We start from the raw sequence: 17,627 nt of genomic DNA, 5'->3' as shown, positions 1-17,627 counted from the left end.
AAACAATAAAGCAGGACGAGGCAATAAAGCAATGCAAGGGAAGCGAGTAGATTCTAGGCTCCAGCATCCGCAAGAAAGATGTAGTCTCATATGTAACCCCAAGGCGGGGAATACTTCTGGACCAGCCGGCAGAAGTTCCAGAGTCACAAAGCCGTTAAACTAAGCCTCGTCCCAGCGGCACATAGGCCCCAATAGCGGAACACAAACTCAACTTCCCTCATCCCACCCCCCCCCCCCCTCCCGTGACGGCGCCTCATTCATTCCTCACTCACTCAGCACACACACTTAGAGCTGAAACAAATGTAGGGTCCTCAACGATGCTGGGCAAACTGCCGAGGGTAAACCAGTAGAAAGAAAGGACACCAGGGGACCCCATATGTGCCTAAAGTTTTTGTAGTTGCCCAGGAAGATGTCCGCCATTCTCTCAAGACTCAGGAGCCTCCACAGTCTAGCGTGCCAAAGTGAGATCGCCGGTGCCTCCTTACGTTTCCAGGCTGCCGCCAGTGTGAGCTTGGCAGCGCCGAGGCAAAGCCACAGAATCTTCTTGTCCGCGCGCGTCTGGTGCTCGAGGCCAGGATCCCGCAGCCCCAGGAGTACGGAAGCCAAAGAATTATCTATGGGATACTGCAAAATATCTTTGATATGGGATAGGATCTCGTCCCAGAAGGGTCTAATGATCGGGCAGTCCCACCAGATGTGGCGGAAGTCCCCCAGTAGCCCACAGCCCCTCCAACATCTATCCGAGACGGCCGGGTAAATACGGTGAAGTCGGGCGGGGACCATATACCATTGCGTGAGAGTCTTCAAGTGAGCCTCCCTCAGGAGAATTGAGTGGTTAAATTGCGTCATGTCCCTCCACAACGCCGACCATTCTCCATCGGCGATGTCCCTCCCCACCATCTCCTCCCATTGTTCCATGTAGCGCGGCCTAGGAGAAAGGGCAGATCGAAGCAACAGACGGTATAGAAAGGAGATGGCCCCCTTCATGGTAGATGTTTTCAGCAGGAAGGCCTCAAAGTCGGAGGGAGGCCTCGTGGCAGCCTCCCGAACTCCCGGTGACGTGGCCCAGTGGAGCAGTTGTAAATGCCTGTATTTTTCAGTTGGCTGCACTTGATAATCCCGCATGCAATTCTCAAAGGTTAGGGGGTCAGAGCCGTGGAACAGATGGAGCAGTGCACGGCATCCCCCCCTCCCTCCAAGTATCAAAGGGGCCCTCGGCGAGTGCCGGCGGGAACGCCGGGTTGAAATATAATGGAGTGAATGGAGACGGGAAGGTCGTCCATCGCTCATCCCCCGCCAGGGAGTCCCACACTTTCAGTGTGGTCCCTGTGGGCGTACTAATGTACGCGTTCACCGGTCGATCACGCTTGGGCTTCCAGGCCAGATCCCAGATGGACCGGCCAGTCACGCTCCGGTCCATATGCAACCAGTGTTTGTCGGAAAATTGCTGCGACCATTCTACCATGACTCTCAGTTGGGCAGCTTTATAGTAGAGGGATAGATCCGGGAGGCCGACCCCCCCGTCAGCTCGCATCCGTCGCAAGAGTGTAAACGAAAGCCGAGCCCGACCTCCCTGCCAAACAAATTTTAAGATCAATGTTCTGAGCTGTCCAAAAACTGAAGTGCTCAGTGGGATCGGCAGGGCCTGAAAAAGATACAAGTATTTGGGAAGAAGGACCATTTTTATGGCATGCACCCTACCGAGCCATGACAGGAATTTGGGCTTCCACTTCTCCAGTTCGGCCCGCGTCTTGGCCAGCAGGGGTGGGAAGTTGGCTGCAAATAAGCCCCCCACCGTAGGAGTGAGGTGGACTCCTAAGTAAAGTATCGAGCCCGAAGCCCAGGCCAGTGGTGTCGATGTTTTTACCTGAGCAACGTCGGCTTGTGATAAGGTTAAATTCAGGACATAAGACTTGCCATAGTTTACCTTGAAGCCAGCCACTCCCTCGAAGTCCAGCAATATATCCTGCACGCATGGGAGAGAATTAGCGGGGTCAGCCACCGATAGGAGAACATCATCCGCAAAGAGAGAGATTTTGTGCTGCTCCCCAGTGAATGGAATGCCCTTCACCCCCTCATGCTCCCGGACCGCCATCGCTAAGGGTTCAATGCTGAGCGCAAACAATAAAGGAGAGAGGGGGCATCCCTGTCTGGTACCGCGCGAGTGCTGGAAGAAGGCCGATAGGTGGCCGTTCACCGCCACCCTCAAGCGGGGGCTACAGAAATTAGCCCTCACCATGGTGATGAACCTGTCGGAGAACCCAAACGCCTGCATCGTGTGAAATAGAAAGCTCCAGTCAACACGATCGAAGGCCTTCTCCGCATCTAGGCCCACCAATACCGCCGGAATGTGGAACCTGTTCGCCTTCTCAATGAGATGAATCACCCTGCGCGTATTGTCATGCGTCTGGCGGCCTTTGATGAATCCGGACTGATCCGGATGAACAATCGCCGGTAACAAGTCCTGGAGGCGGCTTGCTAGAATCGCCGAATACAACTTCGCGTCGATATTAAGTAAGGCTATGGGGCGGAAGGAGGAACAGAGCTCAGGATCCTTCCCTGGCTTCGGCAGGACTGTTATCACCGCCTCCGCCAGAGTCCCGGTATTCACTCCGGACGTAGCCATGTCGTTGAAGAGGGCAACTAGAAAATCGCACACCTCAGTTGCGTAGGTTTTATAGAAGACAGCAGTGTACCCGTCCGGGCCGGGGGCCTTATGTAATTTCAACTTTGTAATGGCGGAGAGGACTTCTTCCCTCGTGATCGGAGCCTCTAACAAATCATTCCACGCCCTGGAGACCTGCGGGAGTGGCAAGCGCTGCAGGAACTCCTGCTGCGCTGTCGCATCCAGCACCTCGCCCGTATACAAATCGGCATAAAAGCTGCCAAATATGTCCGCCTTCGCCCCGTCACGATGACAGAGAACTCCTGCGGGGTCTTTGATCCCCCCTATGTATTCTCGTTCCCTCTTGTCCCGCAATTGCCGGGCCAAGTGTCTGCCAATCTTATTGCCACTAGAGTATGAATGCCGCCCCAGTCGCAAGAGAGTAAGCTCGGCTCTATTTGCATAGTGTGCCTTCAGTTTGCCCCTAACCGCCGTAAGTGGACGTAAGGTCACCCTCGAGGGATTGAGCTTATGGGCCCTCTCGAGTTCAAGCACCTCTGCTTCCAGTGCGTCCCGTTCCTTTCTACGCAGGGTGTTAAGTTGCGAATTGAGGCCCAAGCACGTCCCTCTAATCGTCGCCTTAAAGGCGTCCCACGTGGTCGTCAGAGAAGTATCCGACGGTGGATTGCAGTCGAAAAATTCACGGATGGCCAGGCGCAAGGCTTGGTTAGAAACCTCGTCCCTAACCACCGACGCCGGGAAGTACCACTTTCGGCAAGCGGTGTCGGGTGGCGACCAACGGAGAGTGAGCACCAAGAGACTGTGGTCCGACACCGAGATCGGAAGAATGGCGGCATCTAGAATGTTCCCTCTGAGGGACTGGCTAAGAAAAATGTGATCCAAGCGGGAGTAGGAGTGGTGCACATGTGAAAAGAATGTGTAGTCTTTCATGGCCGGGTGGAAAAAACGCCATCCGTCTACTAGACCCAACTCCCCCACCCCCTGCTGCGTGGCGTCCGAAAAGACCCCTGTGTCCGCCCTACGCCCCCCCGAGCTGTCCAAGTCCCTGTCCCACACCAAATTAAAGTCTCCCAACAGGAATAAAAGCCCTTCCGCAAAGTCCCCAATCTTCACCAGCAATTCTTGCAAATACTTGTTCTGGCCTGCATTGGGCATATATACCACCACAAACGTACACAACCTGCCCTGAATGTGCCCCTTAACCATCAGCCAACGGCCCTCCTTGTCGTGTCGGACCTCTACTGGTTGAAAATGCAACGTAGCCCTGAACAGAAGCGCCACCCCCCGGTGCTTCGTAACAGCAGAGGACCTGTAAACAATGGGGTATGCCCTATGGCGGAGCCTCAACTCATCCTTCCGAGCCAAGTGGGTTTCTTGCAGTCCAACTACATCAAGTTGATGATCCATCACATACTTCAGTACTCTCTGCCGCTTCTGTGGCGAATTCAAGCCCTTAACATTCCACGTCCCTACACTAAGCGGCATCGCGGATATAAATCCCAGAATTCGCTCTCAGCATGCCAAGTGCCACCCACCCCGCATTCAGCCCCGCCCTCAGGCAACAGATAACTAGTAGCTTCCAGAACATTCGCGGCACTATAGCGCCAACAGTAGAATACGTACTCAGCAGCAGACACACAACAAACATCCCCTTCGGCCTTCCGTCACGGGTCCCTCCCCACTGTCCCCAACAACCCCCAACCCAACCCCACCCCAATAGACAAGTAAACCAAGCATAGCACAAGTCATGGAGTCCCCCCGGCCCCGAACCCCCAACCTCCCCAACACCAAACCCTACCCGTAGAGAAGGGAACAACAAACAAAAGGAGTGGAAATCATAAAGGATAAATAGAATACTCATCAGGTCCAGTAGTCCAATGTTCGTGAGGAGCCTTCCTAACCGCAAGTGGAGCAGGGGTGCCAAAGGGTCAACCCCCGCGGCCATGGTCCGGGGTGTCTTCCCAAAAAGTACATCCATACCCCAGACCGAGGCACCGAAGTCCCTCCGGCGCCGATCCTGGTCAGGTCAAATCCATGGTGGTCATGCCGCTCCAGAGCTTTGTTGCGTATCCGCCAGAGTGGCTGAGGCCACCGAAGCCACTGCGTCGACCCTTTCCTGCAGAGTAGAGGCGCGATCCGGCCGCCGCCGGTCTGGGGAAGCCCCCACCCTATGCCAAGAGGGCGAGCGGTGACGTCTCCGAGTTGGCGAAGCGTTCGCCTCCTGTGAAGAAGGGACATCCTGTAGACCCAAGAGGTCCTTTGCTACCTGGAGAGAATTAATCTGTGCCAGCCGATTCTGCCAACGGAAGATGATCCTGAAGGGGTGGCCCCATGAGTAGGAGATGTTGCGTTCTCTCAAGAAGGAGGTCACCGGGCGGAACTCCCTCCTCTTCCGCAGTGTGGAGGCTGCCAAGTCCTGGTACAGCTGAGGGGCATGGCCCCTGAATTGCAGTGACGGGATGGCCCTGGCCTTGCGGAGAATACGTTCTTTGATTTGGAAGTTATGAACACAGACGAGGATGTCAGGAGGGGGACCCCCTCCACGCCTAGGCAGACCAACTCTGTGTACTCTGTCCATCTCGATCTCCCTCACCTCCTCCTCGTCCAAGATCTGTAAAAACAAATCCCGGACGTAGCCACGCAGGTCTCCCGCCTCGCCATCCCATGGCACCGCCCGAATGCGGATGTTGTTCCTCCTGGAACGGTTTTCCAGGTCCTCCGTGTGCAACTGTAGGTCCAGATTCTGTTCGGTGAGGCGGATGATATCTTGTTGCAGTAGATGCACATCATTAGCCATGCTCAAATCATGGTCTTCCAGGGTCGCCACTCTCTCGCCAATGCCGTCCACGTCTCTGCGCACTTCCCTCAGGTCAGAGGCCAATTGAGCCCGGAGCTCAGAAATGTCCTCCTTCATGGAGGCAAATAGTTCGGTCATGAAGGCCTTAGTAGCAGGCGCCTCGTCGTCCGACACCTTCTGCGAGCCACTGGCCCCCGGGGACGCCGGCTGCTGAGAGGACTTGGAAGCTCCATCCTTGCCCTGTCGACCCCCCTTTCGTGACAAGGTGGACATCTTGGCTGGCGGATCGCAGACCGGAGGATCAGACCACCCCAGTCAGACAGGGATCAGGCGCTATGGGAGCTCGTGGAGCCCGTGGGCCGCAACGCTTCCCTCCAGGCAGCTCAAACGGAACCCCCTCACTGTCCAGGGCTCACCGGGAGGCAGATTTGAGGCAGGCGGCCCATATGCGGGGGATCAGGGGTCCCCACCACCAACTATGTGTGATCGGGAGGCAGGGCTTGTTAGGGCAATGCAGTCACAGTCCACTCCGTAGTCAGCGCTATCCACGTCGTGGCCTCCGGGAAGGAACTGAAATGGAACTGTGTCAGACTCAGAAGTTCCCAGGGGCAAGGGTGCAGCAATCCGGCCCCAGCAATCCGCCCCCCCAACGGGGTCTGTGATCCAAATGGCCCTACTCCGCTTGCACGGGGCCGTGGATCTCGACGCAGGACGCCCTGGCACCACGTGGCAAATGCAATCGTCCAGCCAGCCCACGCCTATATGCCAAGTGTAGCGTCGCAGCTGCTGTAGGTAGCGCCAGGTCCCGCTGCCCCAGGCACCACGGCCGCTCCCGCCCTTTCCTGGGAAGGCACTCACCCTGCCGACGAGCCCTCGCTCGGACCGGCACCGCAGTTGGGCCCCTTCTTCGTCCCTTCACAGCCCGTTCCACCATCAGCACTGGGCCCCGCGTGGTTCCGCTCCTCTCCAACGGCCCTGTTCTGCGTCGCCCGCCGGTAGTCTGCCGTGTCTGGGCGCTCCGTGGCGCGCTCACCGCACCTCCTCCGTCCGGCCGCCGGCGTCACCTCCACGGTCCGGCTGTTCCCGCCGTCCTCTGCAACAGGGCTCCAATGCCCAGGCTCGTTTCCTTGCCGGCAGGACCTCCGCCCCCACCGCCAGCAGGCGCCGAATATGTACCGGCGGCACCTCTTCAAGTACCGCGAGTGCCGCAGATCACTACGCCGGCTCCCCGATCACGCGAGGCCGGTGCTTCCTAGGCCCCAGAGGCTAGGTATCCCCGTGATCGTTCCCAGGGTCACTCCGCTCCGCTGACGGCACCGCTGCACTCCGCTGCGTTGGGGGCACTTCCGCCACCCTTCAGGACCCGGGCAGCTACACCAGGACCGTGCTTTCAGTAGCTTTTTCGGATCGGCGCCGGAGAGACCTGAGAAAGCGTCCTACTCCGACGCCATCTTGGCCACGCCCCTATTGCTTTTCTAATGCTTGTATGTTACTGCTTCTCGCACTGCGAGAAAGAAGAAGGGTTTGGTTGGGGGCTGGTGGGTGGGTCTGCTCGAGGGCAGGGGAGGAGTGGCTAGCCCTATGCTGCGGGCCTGGCTTTTTGGACGGGCCTATGAGGCCGACCAAACCAGTCATGCACACTCTCCCTTTTCTCCATGTAGGCTTTATGCAGCCTACATAGAGAAAACGGCATCCCCACAGACGCCTGTGTGGTCGGCGTCCCAACCAATCACAACGCTGCCATTGCAGCATTGTGATTGGTTTAGAGGATGAGAGGGAGGCTGACTTCTTCCTATTCCTGCAGAGGCAGGAAAGCAGGAGCAGTGAAGATGCGGGACCTGGGAATGGTATGTTTTTTTTTGTTATTTAACACCCCCTCCGTGTGACCCCCCCCCCCCTCGCGACCACTCGCCCATCCCCCACCTCGCGCAACCCTGCGCCCGTCCCCCGCACCCGTGAGCCATGCCGGCTGTGACTGAAAGCTGCATTGCTAGGTCATGATTGCGCAGCTAAAGTGGGACACACAAGGATGTGGCTATCTAGAGGTTGCTCATGCAGGGCCCCTGGGTAGATTTTTCAAATATGCTTCCTTCAAAATAATAGAGGGAAAAAACTTTTAAATACTTCTTTTAACTTAGTTACACAATTTTTAACATAACACATTCAATGGAACTCTATACATAAAACAACACAGGCGGGACATGCCATGGTGGGGTGACCGCGTTCTCACAATAGCTTAAGCCTCCAGGCATACTATGCAACATAGCAATAGTATGCAATAATTTTGCAATTAAGACGTCAACCATCATTTTATTCCATCAGCTACCTACCAGACATTTGGCGGGTATTAGGCACACGTAGCAATTGAAGATATAAATAGTTTGGCACTGTCCTCTGATCTCACACACCCAAAAAAACTCAAAGCTAACAATCAGCCTACTTGACCACACACTGCCAAAAATTAACCAGATTCCAGTCTGTGCTGGAAAGTCAAACGAAAGGGGGTTTCATCAGGATTGTGCTGATAATGGATGTTCTCGTTATTAATCACAATGTTTAACACCTATTGATTCATTCTCAGCAGGTCGTTGGTTTGCTTGAAGCACTATCTAGGTAATTAGTCACTTTAACTGTGGTTCTCATTATGATGGTGTTTGAACTGGCCAAATACACAGAGCGAAACAGAAGCCACACCTTATTGTTTGGGGTGGTTGGAATTGAGAATTTGTTTACTTGGATAATGTACCACTTCACCCTTTTTTAGATTTTACCTGAATGTGAAATCTATTGTATTTAATATAAACCTTAAAAGGGGCTTACATTCCGCCCTTACTTTTCATTGGTTTGTGTTCTTGCCACTTACTTTTCCTACATTTCTGTTGGCTATCGCATACTATTTACTATTGATCCACGTGTGTTTCTCAGATCAGTATCCAATTGCCCAAGTACTATGTTCATCCGTTTTGTGGAACTTTTTTTAATGTTTTGCCTTCACAGTGCTTGCACTGTGCCTATTTACATGATCTCCCTGTGACTGCACGCATTTCAAGCCTGCTGGTGGCTGTGTTAAGGGTCACATGACCATCAGCGGTGGGGCTACTTCTGTAGCAGCAGCTCTTCGTCAATCGGGAGACAAATCAGGTTTTTTAATTTTTTTTGCAATTTTAGTATAGACATGACACAAAGGTAGTGAGAGCTTTGATTTCATTTGCGCCCAAATTGCGCGACAAACTCAATCCTTCTGGAATACAAGGAAATTAATAATAAGGGTACTCGACAGGACAGCCTGTGGCTTGGTCCCAAACTTACTCAATGGCACCAGTCAGAGATGGCCTTATACCGAACTGCCGGGCTGCTGGCTGCCTCCATTACCACTCCGCACTACCCCTCTTCCTAAACCCTTTTCCACCCTACACAGAATAGGATGGCATCAGAGAGAACCACTCGCGGCAAATGGCCCTACGCCTACTCTAACTCACATACATGACAACTTGGGAAACAGTTGCACGCCACAGAAGCCAAATATTGACTTTACATCTATTGACCATCTCGGAATTCTATGCGACGGACTAGGTGTGGCTAAGGTGCAGACAATACTCCAATCTTAGACTAGCTTGTACATTAAGGGACTCTTTCTCCCTTAAATACGTTCAGCCATGCGATTGGCTGTTTCTGAACCAGAAGTACTGCAAGACAAAACAACATCTGTGTGGAGAAAAATAAAAAACGACGGAAGAAGTGAGTTTAAATCGCACGCTACTAGAATGTGCTAGAGGATGGCTGATTTGAGTCTGTGGATGGTAGGAATGTTAACATTGTTATTTTTGGGCTAGCACTCCATGAGTGCATGCCCTCTCTTCCCATCCACTTTGCCTTGCCCAGCTCCCACCCACTCCTGTGACCCTTGCAGCCATCACAAGGTACTGCCAGCTGTAAAGCAGGGCATCATGAACATCCATGGACTCTCCAGGAGCAGTCACGGCCTAGGCTGCCATGTTTGCCGCCTGCCTGCCTCCCTGCCACATTTGTGGCTAGAACGCAGTATGGGCTATAAGAGGGCTGGCTCTAGGAAGCAAATCTAGTCTCAGAAGAAGCCCCCTCCATAGCAGGCCACTGGAAAGTATCCCAATGGGAAGCCCACCTGTGGGACAGTATGAAGCAATATTAAACTGCCGCTGCCAGCAGTGTGTCCTGTAGGAGAGCCTTCTTCTGCTGTGAAGTGTACTTATTGTAAATGCCAAAGTAAGGTAACAAAATGCCAACACACCCTCGTTCTAACACATTTCCTCCTGCTGCGCCTTACTTTTTCCTATGTTCCATCCATATTGTTTCTCGGCACCCTGCCCCCTACTCCCAGTGTCCTTTTTCATACCAGACCTTAGCTGCCACCCCCCAGCCGCCTGTTTTGCAGTGTGCCCAGGAGTTTTGCACTGCACATCTCCCAAACCCCCAAAAATACATATATTACAGGTTTTTGCAGATAAATGCCACAGTGTATTGAAACCATGCATATATTACAGGTGGGGATTGCATCATTGATTGAACCTTCAAAATCCTTAGAAGTATTTTCCCCCTGCTCCCGAGAGTGGCCAAGAGGCAGTCGCGCGTGCTCTTATTCTCTTGCGGCTTGATTACTCGAATGCTTTGTTCATTGGCTTACCTGGCTATCTGTTGCAAAAGCTCCAAACGATACAGAATGCCACGGCTAGGCTCCTGTACAATGCCCCACGTCAAACCAGTGTTAGGCAATATCTACGAGATCTACACTGGTTGCCCGTGAGGCAGCGTTTCCTATTTAAGGCTATCACTCTGGCCCATCGGGCCCTGCATGGACTCGGCCCTTCCTATCTTAGGAAGCGCTTTGCCTTCTACGTACCTAACCGTCCCCTGCGATCTGCCTTTTTTCGCCGGGTGATTGTCCCGCGCTTTTGCAGAGTCCGTTTAGGTGGCCAGTCACTGTCGGTTAAATCCGCTACAGCCTGGAACCTGCTCCCTACCGATCTTCAGTTGACTCAAGAGTTCCTCCTCTTAACCCTTTCCATGCTCATGACGAGCTCAGCTCGTCATGATGCACGGTTGAGCTGTGCTGATGACGAGCTGAGCTCGTCATGAAACAATGGGAAATGGGCAGCATCCAGCACCGGAGGGGAAAACACCTAGCAGCGAAGGTGTTAAAAAAAACGCCTTAAAACGTATCTGTTTAGCCAGACCATCTAAATGACTTTTTTTCTGCTCCAGCTCACCCGCGCCAGGAATCTCCTGAGTATTAGTACGCGTTATAAAACTGCTATATCATATCATATCATGCTTTTTTCATATACTTTTGAGTGGAATTGGATGCCAGTTTTGTTTACATGTTGCACAGTTGAGCTGCAGTGCAACATTGCAACATTGCAAAAAGTTTTTTTAAAACGCCATAACGCGGTCAGGATTGACCGTGTCAAGGTTTTTTTTTTGTAACTTCAAGCTATGTTGCACAGCAATTCTGATACTTGAAAAGTAAAAAAACAATGACAAATCCAATAGATTTCACATATACTAAACCTATTGGCTTTGCCAATGCTTCTTCTACTTCTGGTGTCAATGTATTATTAGGGCATTTTGAAGTCCTTCCACTTTAATATAAGGCCCTGTCCTACTTACCTCCCTTTACCTCTAATCCCTAAAATGCTCTTACTGTTATTTACCACTACCCGCCTTTGAACTCTTAAGAAGTGTTACCTCCCTTTACTTTACCCTGAGCCCTAAAAATCCCTTACCCTCCTATACCACTAGCCACCCATAAACTGTTGAAATCCCTTACCTTTCTGTACCTCTACTCATCCTTCAACCCATACCCATCTCTTAATCCCCCCTTTTTTAAATGACATATTTATATAGCTAAAAAAATACTTTCCTGCGTGGTAAAGTCAACAAAACTGCGTGTGGTACTTACCTGTTTGGTTCTTGCCTCTATGGTACTTGCCTCTGTGGTACTTATTTGTTTGGTACTTGCCTCTGTGGTGCTTACTTCAGTGGTACTTGCCTCTGAGGTACTTGCCCTGTGATACTTGCCTCCGTGGTACTTGCCTCCGTGGTACTTGCCTCCGTGGTACTTGCCTCCGTGGTACTTGCCTCCGTGGTACTTACCTGTTTGGTACTTGCCTCTGTGGTACTTGCCTCTGAGGTACTTGCCTCTGTGGTACTTGCCTCAGTGGTACTTACCTGGGTGGTAAGGTCCTGAGCGGTAAAGGCTGTATGCAGCGGTGTATGGAAGTAGTTCCAGCCCTCTGGGCCTTGAATGAACAGCGTCTGGTGGACATGTGCTGCTTGGTTTCGAATGATTCAGAAAAGGGGGTGGTGATGAACAGAGTGTCTGAATTAAGCAGACCACTCTTACCCAGTCCAAAGATCAGGGCTTGATCCATCACCGTTTTTTAGCTCACTGCACCATCCCAGCTCAGAACTTGGCTATATGCAAATTAGTCTGACCCTGGCCCAGTGCATCATGGGAACAGGGCAGACCAAACTACCAAGCCAATTCTTATACTGGGAAGGAAACAAGCTTGGTTTCGAAGCACAAAGGGCTGAGGCTGGGGCGCACGGCCTTGGCACTTGTATGTCTTAGGCTGGAGCTTTTTGTTGCACGTTTTCACCAGGGTAAATGTGTGTTTTTTTGCAGTTGTGTGTGCCCAAGGCTTGCAGGCAAAGGATAAAACTGGCTCCAGCGATCCCTACGTCACGGTGCAAGTTGGGAAAACTAAGAAGAGGACAAAGACAATCTTCGGGAATCTGAACCCGGTGTGGGAGGAAAAATTCCACTTGTGAGTACCGAGCGCACACTTTGATTCTCAGCTTCCATGTTTTTGTATAGTATAGTAATGCACATTCTGTGTCGTGTTATCTGTTATAGAACGCACTGTACTTTGCAAAGCGGTAGGCTGCCCCCTGCACAACGTATTGTATGCATGTATGTGTATCCAGAAGAAGCTAGCATGTGCTCACGGTGCGTATTAACGTGTGTGATTGCCCGGTGGAAGGCACACACTTTTAAATTGAAACTCTTCAGGGAGGCTTGTGCGTGCTGGGGCGTCCCACGTGCTCGCCGTGATAGGCGATGCGAGTGTCAAAGGTCAGTTTATTTCACACTCACTGGCAGAGGCCTTCCGTGAACGAGAGAATACAATACAATTATCAGTGGGTAAAGGAGCCTGGCTCCAGGATGGGCACCAGCCAGGGCGCTCATTTGACGAGCGGCCAACGGGCACAAGGAGCAGTGTTTGAAGAGATCCGCTCTTGTCGGTCTGTTCCTGAAAGCTGCAGGTGTGACGTGGAACAATAGTGTCCATTTAACTGTGATTTTTCAGTTATTTTCACATTTAGTTTAATGAAAATAAATATTTAGATGTGGTTGACCATATTCTCCTAGCAAATGTAAGAGCCAAAAGCTCTCTAAACTGTTAATCTCTATTTTTTACCGGACATTCTTTCAAACACTAACCACTAACATCTCAAAAACGACTACATGTACTAATAAGAAATCAAACAAGCATTGACAATGCAAAGCAATGTTGTTTGGTAATGTTATTTATTTCAACCAGACAAGGAAAACCCAAAAATGCTTCGGGACTAAGGGTACTTTAAGCTGTAAGGAACGTCGGTCCCTAAGCGTACATGAAAGTGAGTGGTACAATAGGTGCCTTGATCAACACAGAATGAATATGGATTTTAAAAAGAAATCTAAGCTGTGCTGTTGTCTGAGTCAAAGTAGTTTAATCATGTCAGCGGATGCAATTACATGTTTTTACAATCATTTTATGCTGATTCGTAATAAATACAATTGTTTAGTATTCACCCATAGTCATATTCTCTGAGCCCTTAATCTAGGGTAGTTGTGTTACAATTCAGAGGGGGCCTGGTCTGACAGCTCAGGCTGGCCTGTCCATTTTGAAGTAGAACCAAGGCTGATTTGCATATCGCCTGTTCCACTCCAATATGGCTTGGTGGACTGGGTTAGTGGCCCAGTGTAGTTACCAGTGGCTGACACTATTTCAAGCAATTTACCCATTAACTTTTTATTTTCTTAAGGATACATGAATGCCTCTGAGATGCTCCCTCAGTTGCACAGATGGGTAGTCTTAAATATGGAAAGTGACTAGTTTGTACCCTGCTGGGATGCTATTATGATGTATGCCATTTTATATCTGTATGTTTTAAATACCAATGTGTGCCCGATACACAATTCTCTTTTTGTCACTAGTTGATGTTGTAGCAAGTGTTTTCTAAAACTGTATAAAAAAGGCGCATGCTCAATTCTGCAAAAAGTAAGAATGTATGAAGAATGTAAGTGGGGCTATGAACATGGATTGCAGTAACATCCTGTTGATTACTATGGCATACAGTAACCACGGGAGACTAAAAGATGAACAACCATTATACCAGTATGTTTTCCATACGTAGTAGAAATCTCTTGCCTTCTCGAGTTCGTCTTACTTTGAAGGTTTGTTTTAAGTGTTTGTCTTAAGGCTGGTACAGTTTGAAGCATTAATCGATACAAACTATTAGGTGGTACATGCTTTAATAGTAAGATCAGGACTGCATTCTTAGGTTTGTGAAGACAGAGGAATGGCTTCATACCACATTTCCCCCTGCATGACTAGCAGTGTGCAGCAGTCACCAGCAACAACGCATTGCTTGCTTAATACACATTCTCACACTCATTCCCAAACTGCAGGGCCTTGAAGCTCTGGATATCTTTGAGTTTTATATTTATTGCACTCTAGTAGAGTTGTTTAGTGGTCCGGAGTTTCCTTTCCATTTAATCTAACGATTCAGTTTAAAATAGATGTATGTGCAGTACTGATGGGCAGAGAGTTTCAATTTGATTGGCTCCCTCCCAAGAGGGAGCTTTAGCACTGGTGAACAGAGGAACATCTTGTGATCTGTGTCCTCTGTAGCAGTAGTCTGTTCTGTACGGATGAGCAGGTGATCACAGGGTGACTGAGGCCCACAGAAGCATTAGTTTGTTCAATCTGAAAGAGACACGTTAGTGATAGATTCTCTTCCAGGGGATCCTCATCAATATTCATAAGCATTAGAATATTCCCGCCCATGCGCGGGACCCCGGAAACACTATATCATATGTGCCCCACATAAATATACATGAATAATATGCATTAAAAACATGAGAAACAACACCAAAGATTGTTTAGAAACTGTTTTAATGCTCAGAAATCAGCAGAAATTCTCATAACTCACTGAAAGCATAGACAGCTCCCAGGCTGCATTGCAAACACACAGTCTAAAAAGACTGAAAAGCTAACCTGTAGCTGCATAGCAATAAACTGACACCATGCCTTTAAGGCACCCATGACCCCCTGTATCCCATCATGCCTCAGGGGTGACAGTTAGGTCAGTTGTTCTTTCCGGCTCCTTCAGAAAGGAACATGGTTACACAGCTCCACTAATTTCTGGTTTCTGACAGAAAATTACTTCACTTTTAACAACTTTTTTACCTACTTTGACATTTTACAGCTAGTCAAGTAAGAAACTGTCTTTTTCAGTCAGTTTAGTGAGCATTTTCAACTGAGAATGCCTTCACTTTTTGACAAGTGTCCTCCTTGTGGCAACAAGAAGGCAAAACCAGACAACCACGACGTTTGTATCCTGTGTCTGCCTGAGGAACATGATCCAGGCACCTGTCCTCATTGTGAGCACCTGCCAGGAGAACTCTCAAAGACAAGGAGAGGATTCGCATTTATGGCCTGGCTCACAGGTCATCCAGAGGAAGGTCTCCGGTGAAGAAGGGCTCCAAGAAGGCTAAAACATCTTCAAAGGAGAAGTCTTCACACCCTTCAGCTTCAGCGTCGGGCTTGGCGCTGAGGAAAGAACCACCGGTCGGTCATTTACCTTCAAAACTACCGTACACGGCGGGCTCGCCGTCGAAGAGAAGACCAGGTACGTCGACGACGTCAAAGAATCCAGTTCCGTCGCCGAAATCCCCTCCGCCGTTGTCAACCAGGTAGCAAACGGCGTCGAGGGAGGTCACTCCGCCGTCGTCAACCGGGCGACGTTCGGCGTCGAGGAATGTGACTCCGCCACTGTCAACCAGTCGACGGTCGGCGTCGAGATCCAGGACCCCTCCGCCGTCGTCAACCCGGCGAAGATCGGCGTCAAGGGAGGTCGTTCCTCCGCCGTCGTCATCCAGGCGACGACCGTCGTCGAGAAGTGTGACCCCTCCGCCGTCGTCTAAGAAACGACGTTCGATGTCGAGGATCAAGACCCCTCCGCCGTCGACAGCTAAACATCGATCGGCGTCGAGGAGGCAGTCTCTGTCGACGTCTCGTCGACGCTCGGCGTCGAGGGTGACCAATAACCCTCCGCCGTCGTCGCACAAGCGTTCGGCGTCGAGAGAGAGGACTCCGTCGACGGCTGGTCATCACCGTTCGGCGTCGAGGGAGGCTCCGCAGTCGGCTGTTCGTCGTTCGGCGTCAAGAGATCGTAGATCCTCGCATCGATCGCCGTCAAAGCATTCGACGTCGAAATTGATGCTCCCGCCGACTCCCAAGAAGCATTCGACGCCGAGAGAAAGGCATTCGACGCTGGAACGCTCGACGTCGAGGCATTCAGAAAGAGCTCGATCGTCGTCGAGGAACTCAGTAATCATGGTTAGGGAGTCAGCTTCTCGCCATTCCATGACACAGTCTTCTGGATCCTCGACAACATCTTCAAGATCCAGAAGCCCTGTCCGCAGATCTCCTGTGCGGCAGCCAGATCCCTCGGCTGCGGATGTCAGACTTTCACCTAGATGGTACAGGTCATTGGATCATTGGCGAGAGTCAGGGGCTGCCAGACGACTGCAAGAGTATGTCAGTCCTCAGCACAGATCTCCTCTCCAGAGGCTGGTGGAGGAAGTGGACAGACGCAGTCCTCCCAGGCGCCAGGCAAGCAGATCGCCTGTGAGAAGGCCAACCAGATCCCGTTCTACCAGAAGAGAAGATCCGGTTAGATCTCATTCTCCCAGAAGAGAGGATGCGGTTAGATCTCATTCTCCCAGAAGAGAGGATCCGGTCAGGTCGCGTTCACCTAGAAAGAGAGATCCGGTCAGATCTCGCTCTCCTAGAAGGGAAGAACACCCAAGAAGATCACGGGAGTGGAGGCACGGTGCGCACCGTAGACATCGAAGAACTCCGTCTACTTCATCTACCTCTTCTACCAGGTCTTCCAAGAGGGATTACTCTCCTACGCTAACGGATAGTCCTGTTTCTAGATCCTCTCCAGTGGATGACATAGGCACTTACCTAGATGTCCTACAAAGAGGAGCTCAGAAACTGAACATTGAGATGTCTGTCCCCCAGGTGGCTACGACAGTAATTTTTGAAACTTTGCACAAAAAATCTGTCTCTCGCCCGCTGCTGCCTTTGGTCCCGGGGATTATGGATCCGGTCAAGGACGTTTTCCTAACTCCAGCAACCATCAGAGCGGTGCCGGCCCGCATACAGAAGAAGTACAAACCAGCTTCATCTGACCCAGTTTTTGTACAATCTGACCCTCCAGCGGACTCTGTGATAGTGGGAGCTGCAAGGTATACGCATTCAGTTTCTGCTTCCACTTCAGCACCACCAGATAAGGACAGAAAATCACAGGACTCGTGGGGTCGCAAGGTGTGCAATTCAGCTGCCTCCACACTGAAGGTCTCGAGTGCGGCCGCACTGTTGGGTAGATAAGATAGAGCCTTATGGGACTCAATGGAAAGGTTTAAGTCAAAGCTTCCAAAAGAAGGACTTCGAAGAAACTATGACAGAAGGATGTCTGGTGGCGAACCAGTTGATAAGCACTGCAGCGGATGGTGCAGTTCTTGCGGCACACTCCTACTCTCATGGGGTTTGTGCCAGGAAGTCAGCTTGGTTGCGTCTCACAGGTTTGAAGCCGGATGCTCAACATCGCATCCTAAATCTTCCTTTTTCGGGGTCCTCTCTCTTCGGAGAACATGCTGACGAAGAGATGACTCGTATGAAGACAGAGCTGGATACAGTAAAGGCGGTGGGTTTGGAAAAGAAAAAAGAGTTCAAACGCCGTTACAAGACCAGCAAGGGAAGAGGGGCTCAACGGAGGGTTCAAACCCCTCAGTGGTCCCAAAATAAGAACCAGGGGAAATCCCAGTTTCGAGGAAAATCCAACAGAGGTAGAGGAGGTCACCAGCAGTCCTCTACCACAACGAGAGGA

General features: G+C 51.0%; 1 protein-coding gene across 4 annotated transcripts in view; it reads left to right on the top strand.

The window, feature by feature from the left end:
* The window catches only part of UNC13B (unc-13 homolog B), a 3,024,149-nt gene that overhangs the window by 1,767,794 nt on the left and 1,238,728 nt on the right, over positions 1–17,627 (top strand). For all 4 annotated transcript variants that reach the window (XM_086960243.1, XM_086960242.1, XM_086960241.1 and 1 more), the window contains one exon: positions 12,085–12,226. In XM_086960243.1, coding sequence (XP_086816369.1) covers positions 12,085–12,226 — 142 coding nt within the window. The remainder of the gene's footprint in view (positions 1–12,084; positions 12,227–17,627) is intronic.

This window comes from Lissotriton vulgaris, chromosome 3_1 (genome assembly GCF_964263255.1).
Source record: "Lissotriton vulgaris chromosome 3_1, aLisVul1.2, whole genome shotgun sequence".
Taxonomy (NCBI): domain Eukaryota; kingdom Metazoa; phylum Chordata; class Amphibia; order Caudata; family Salamandridae; genus Lissotriton; species Lissotriton vulgaris.
This window is presented reverse-complemented; position numbering and strand designations above follow the sequence as displayed.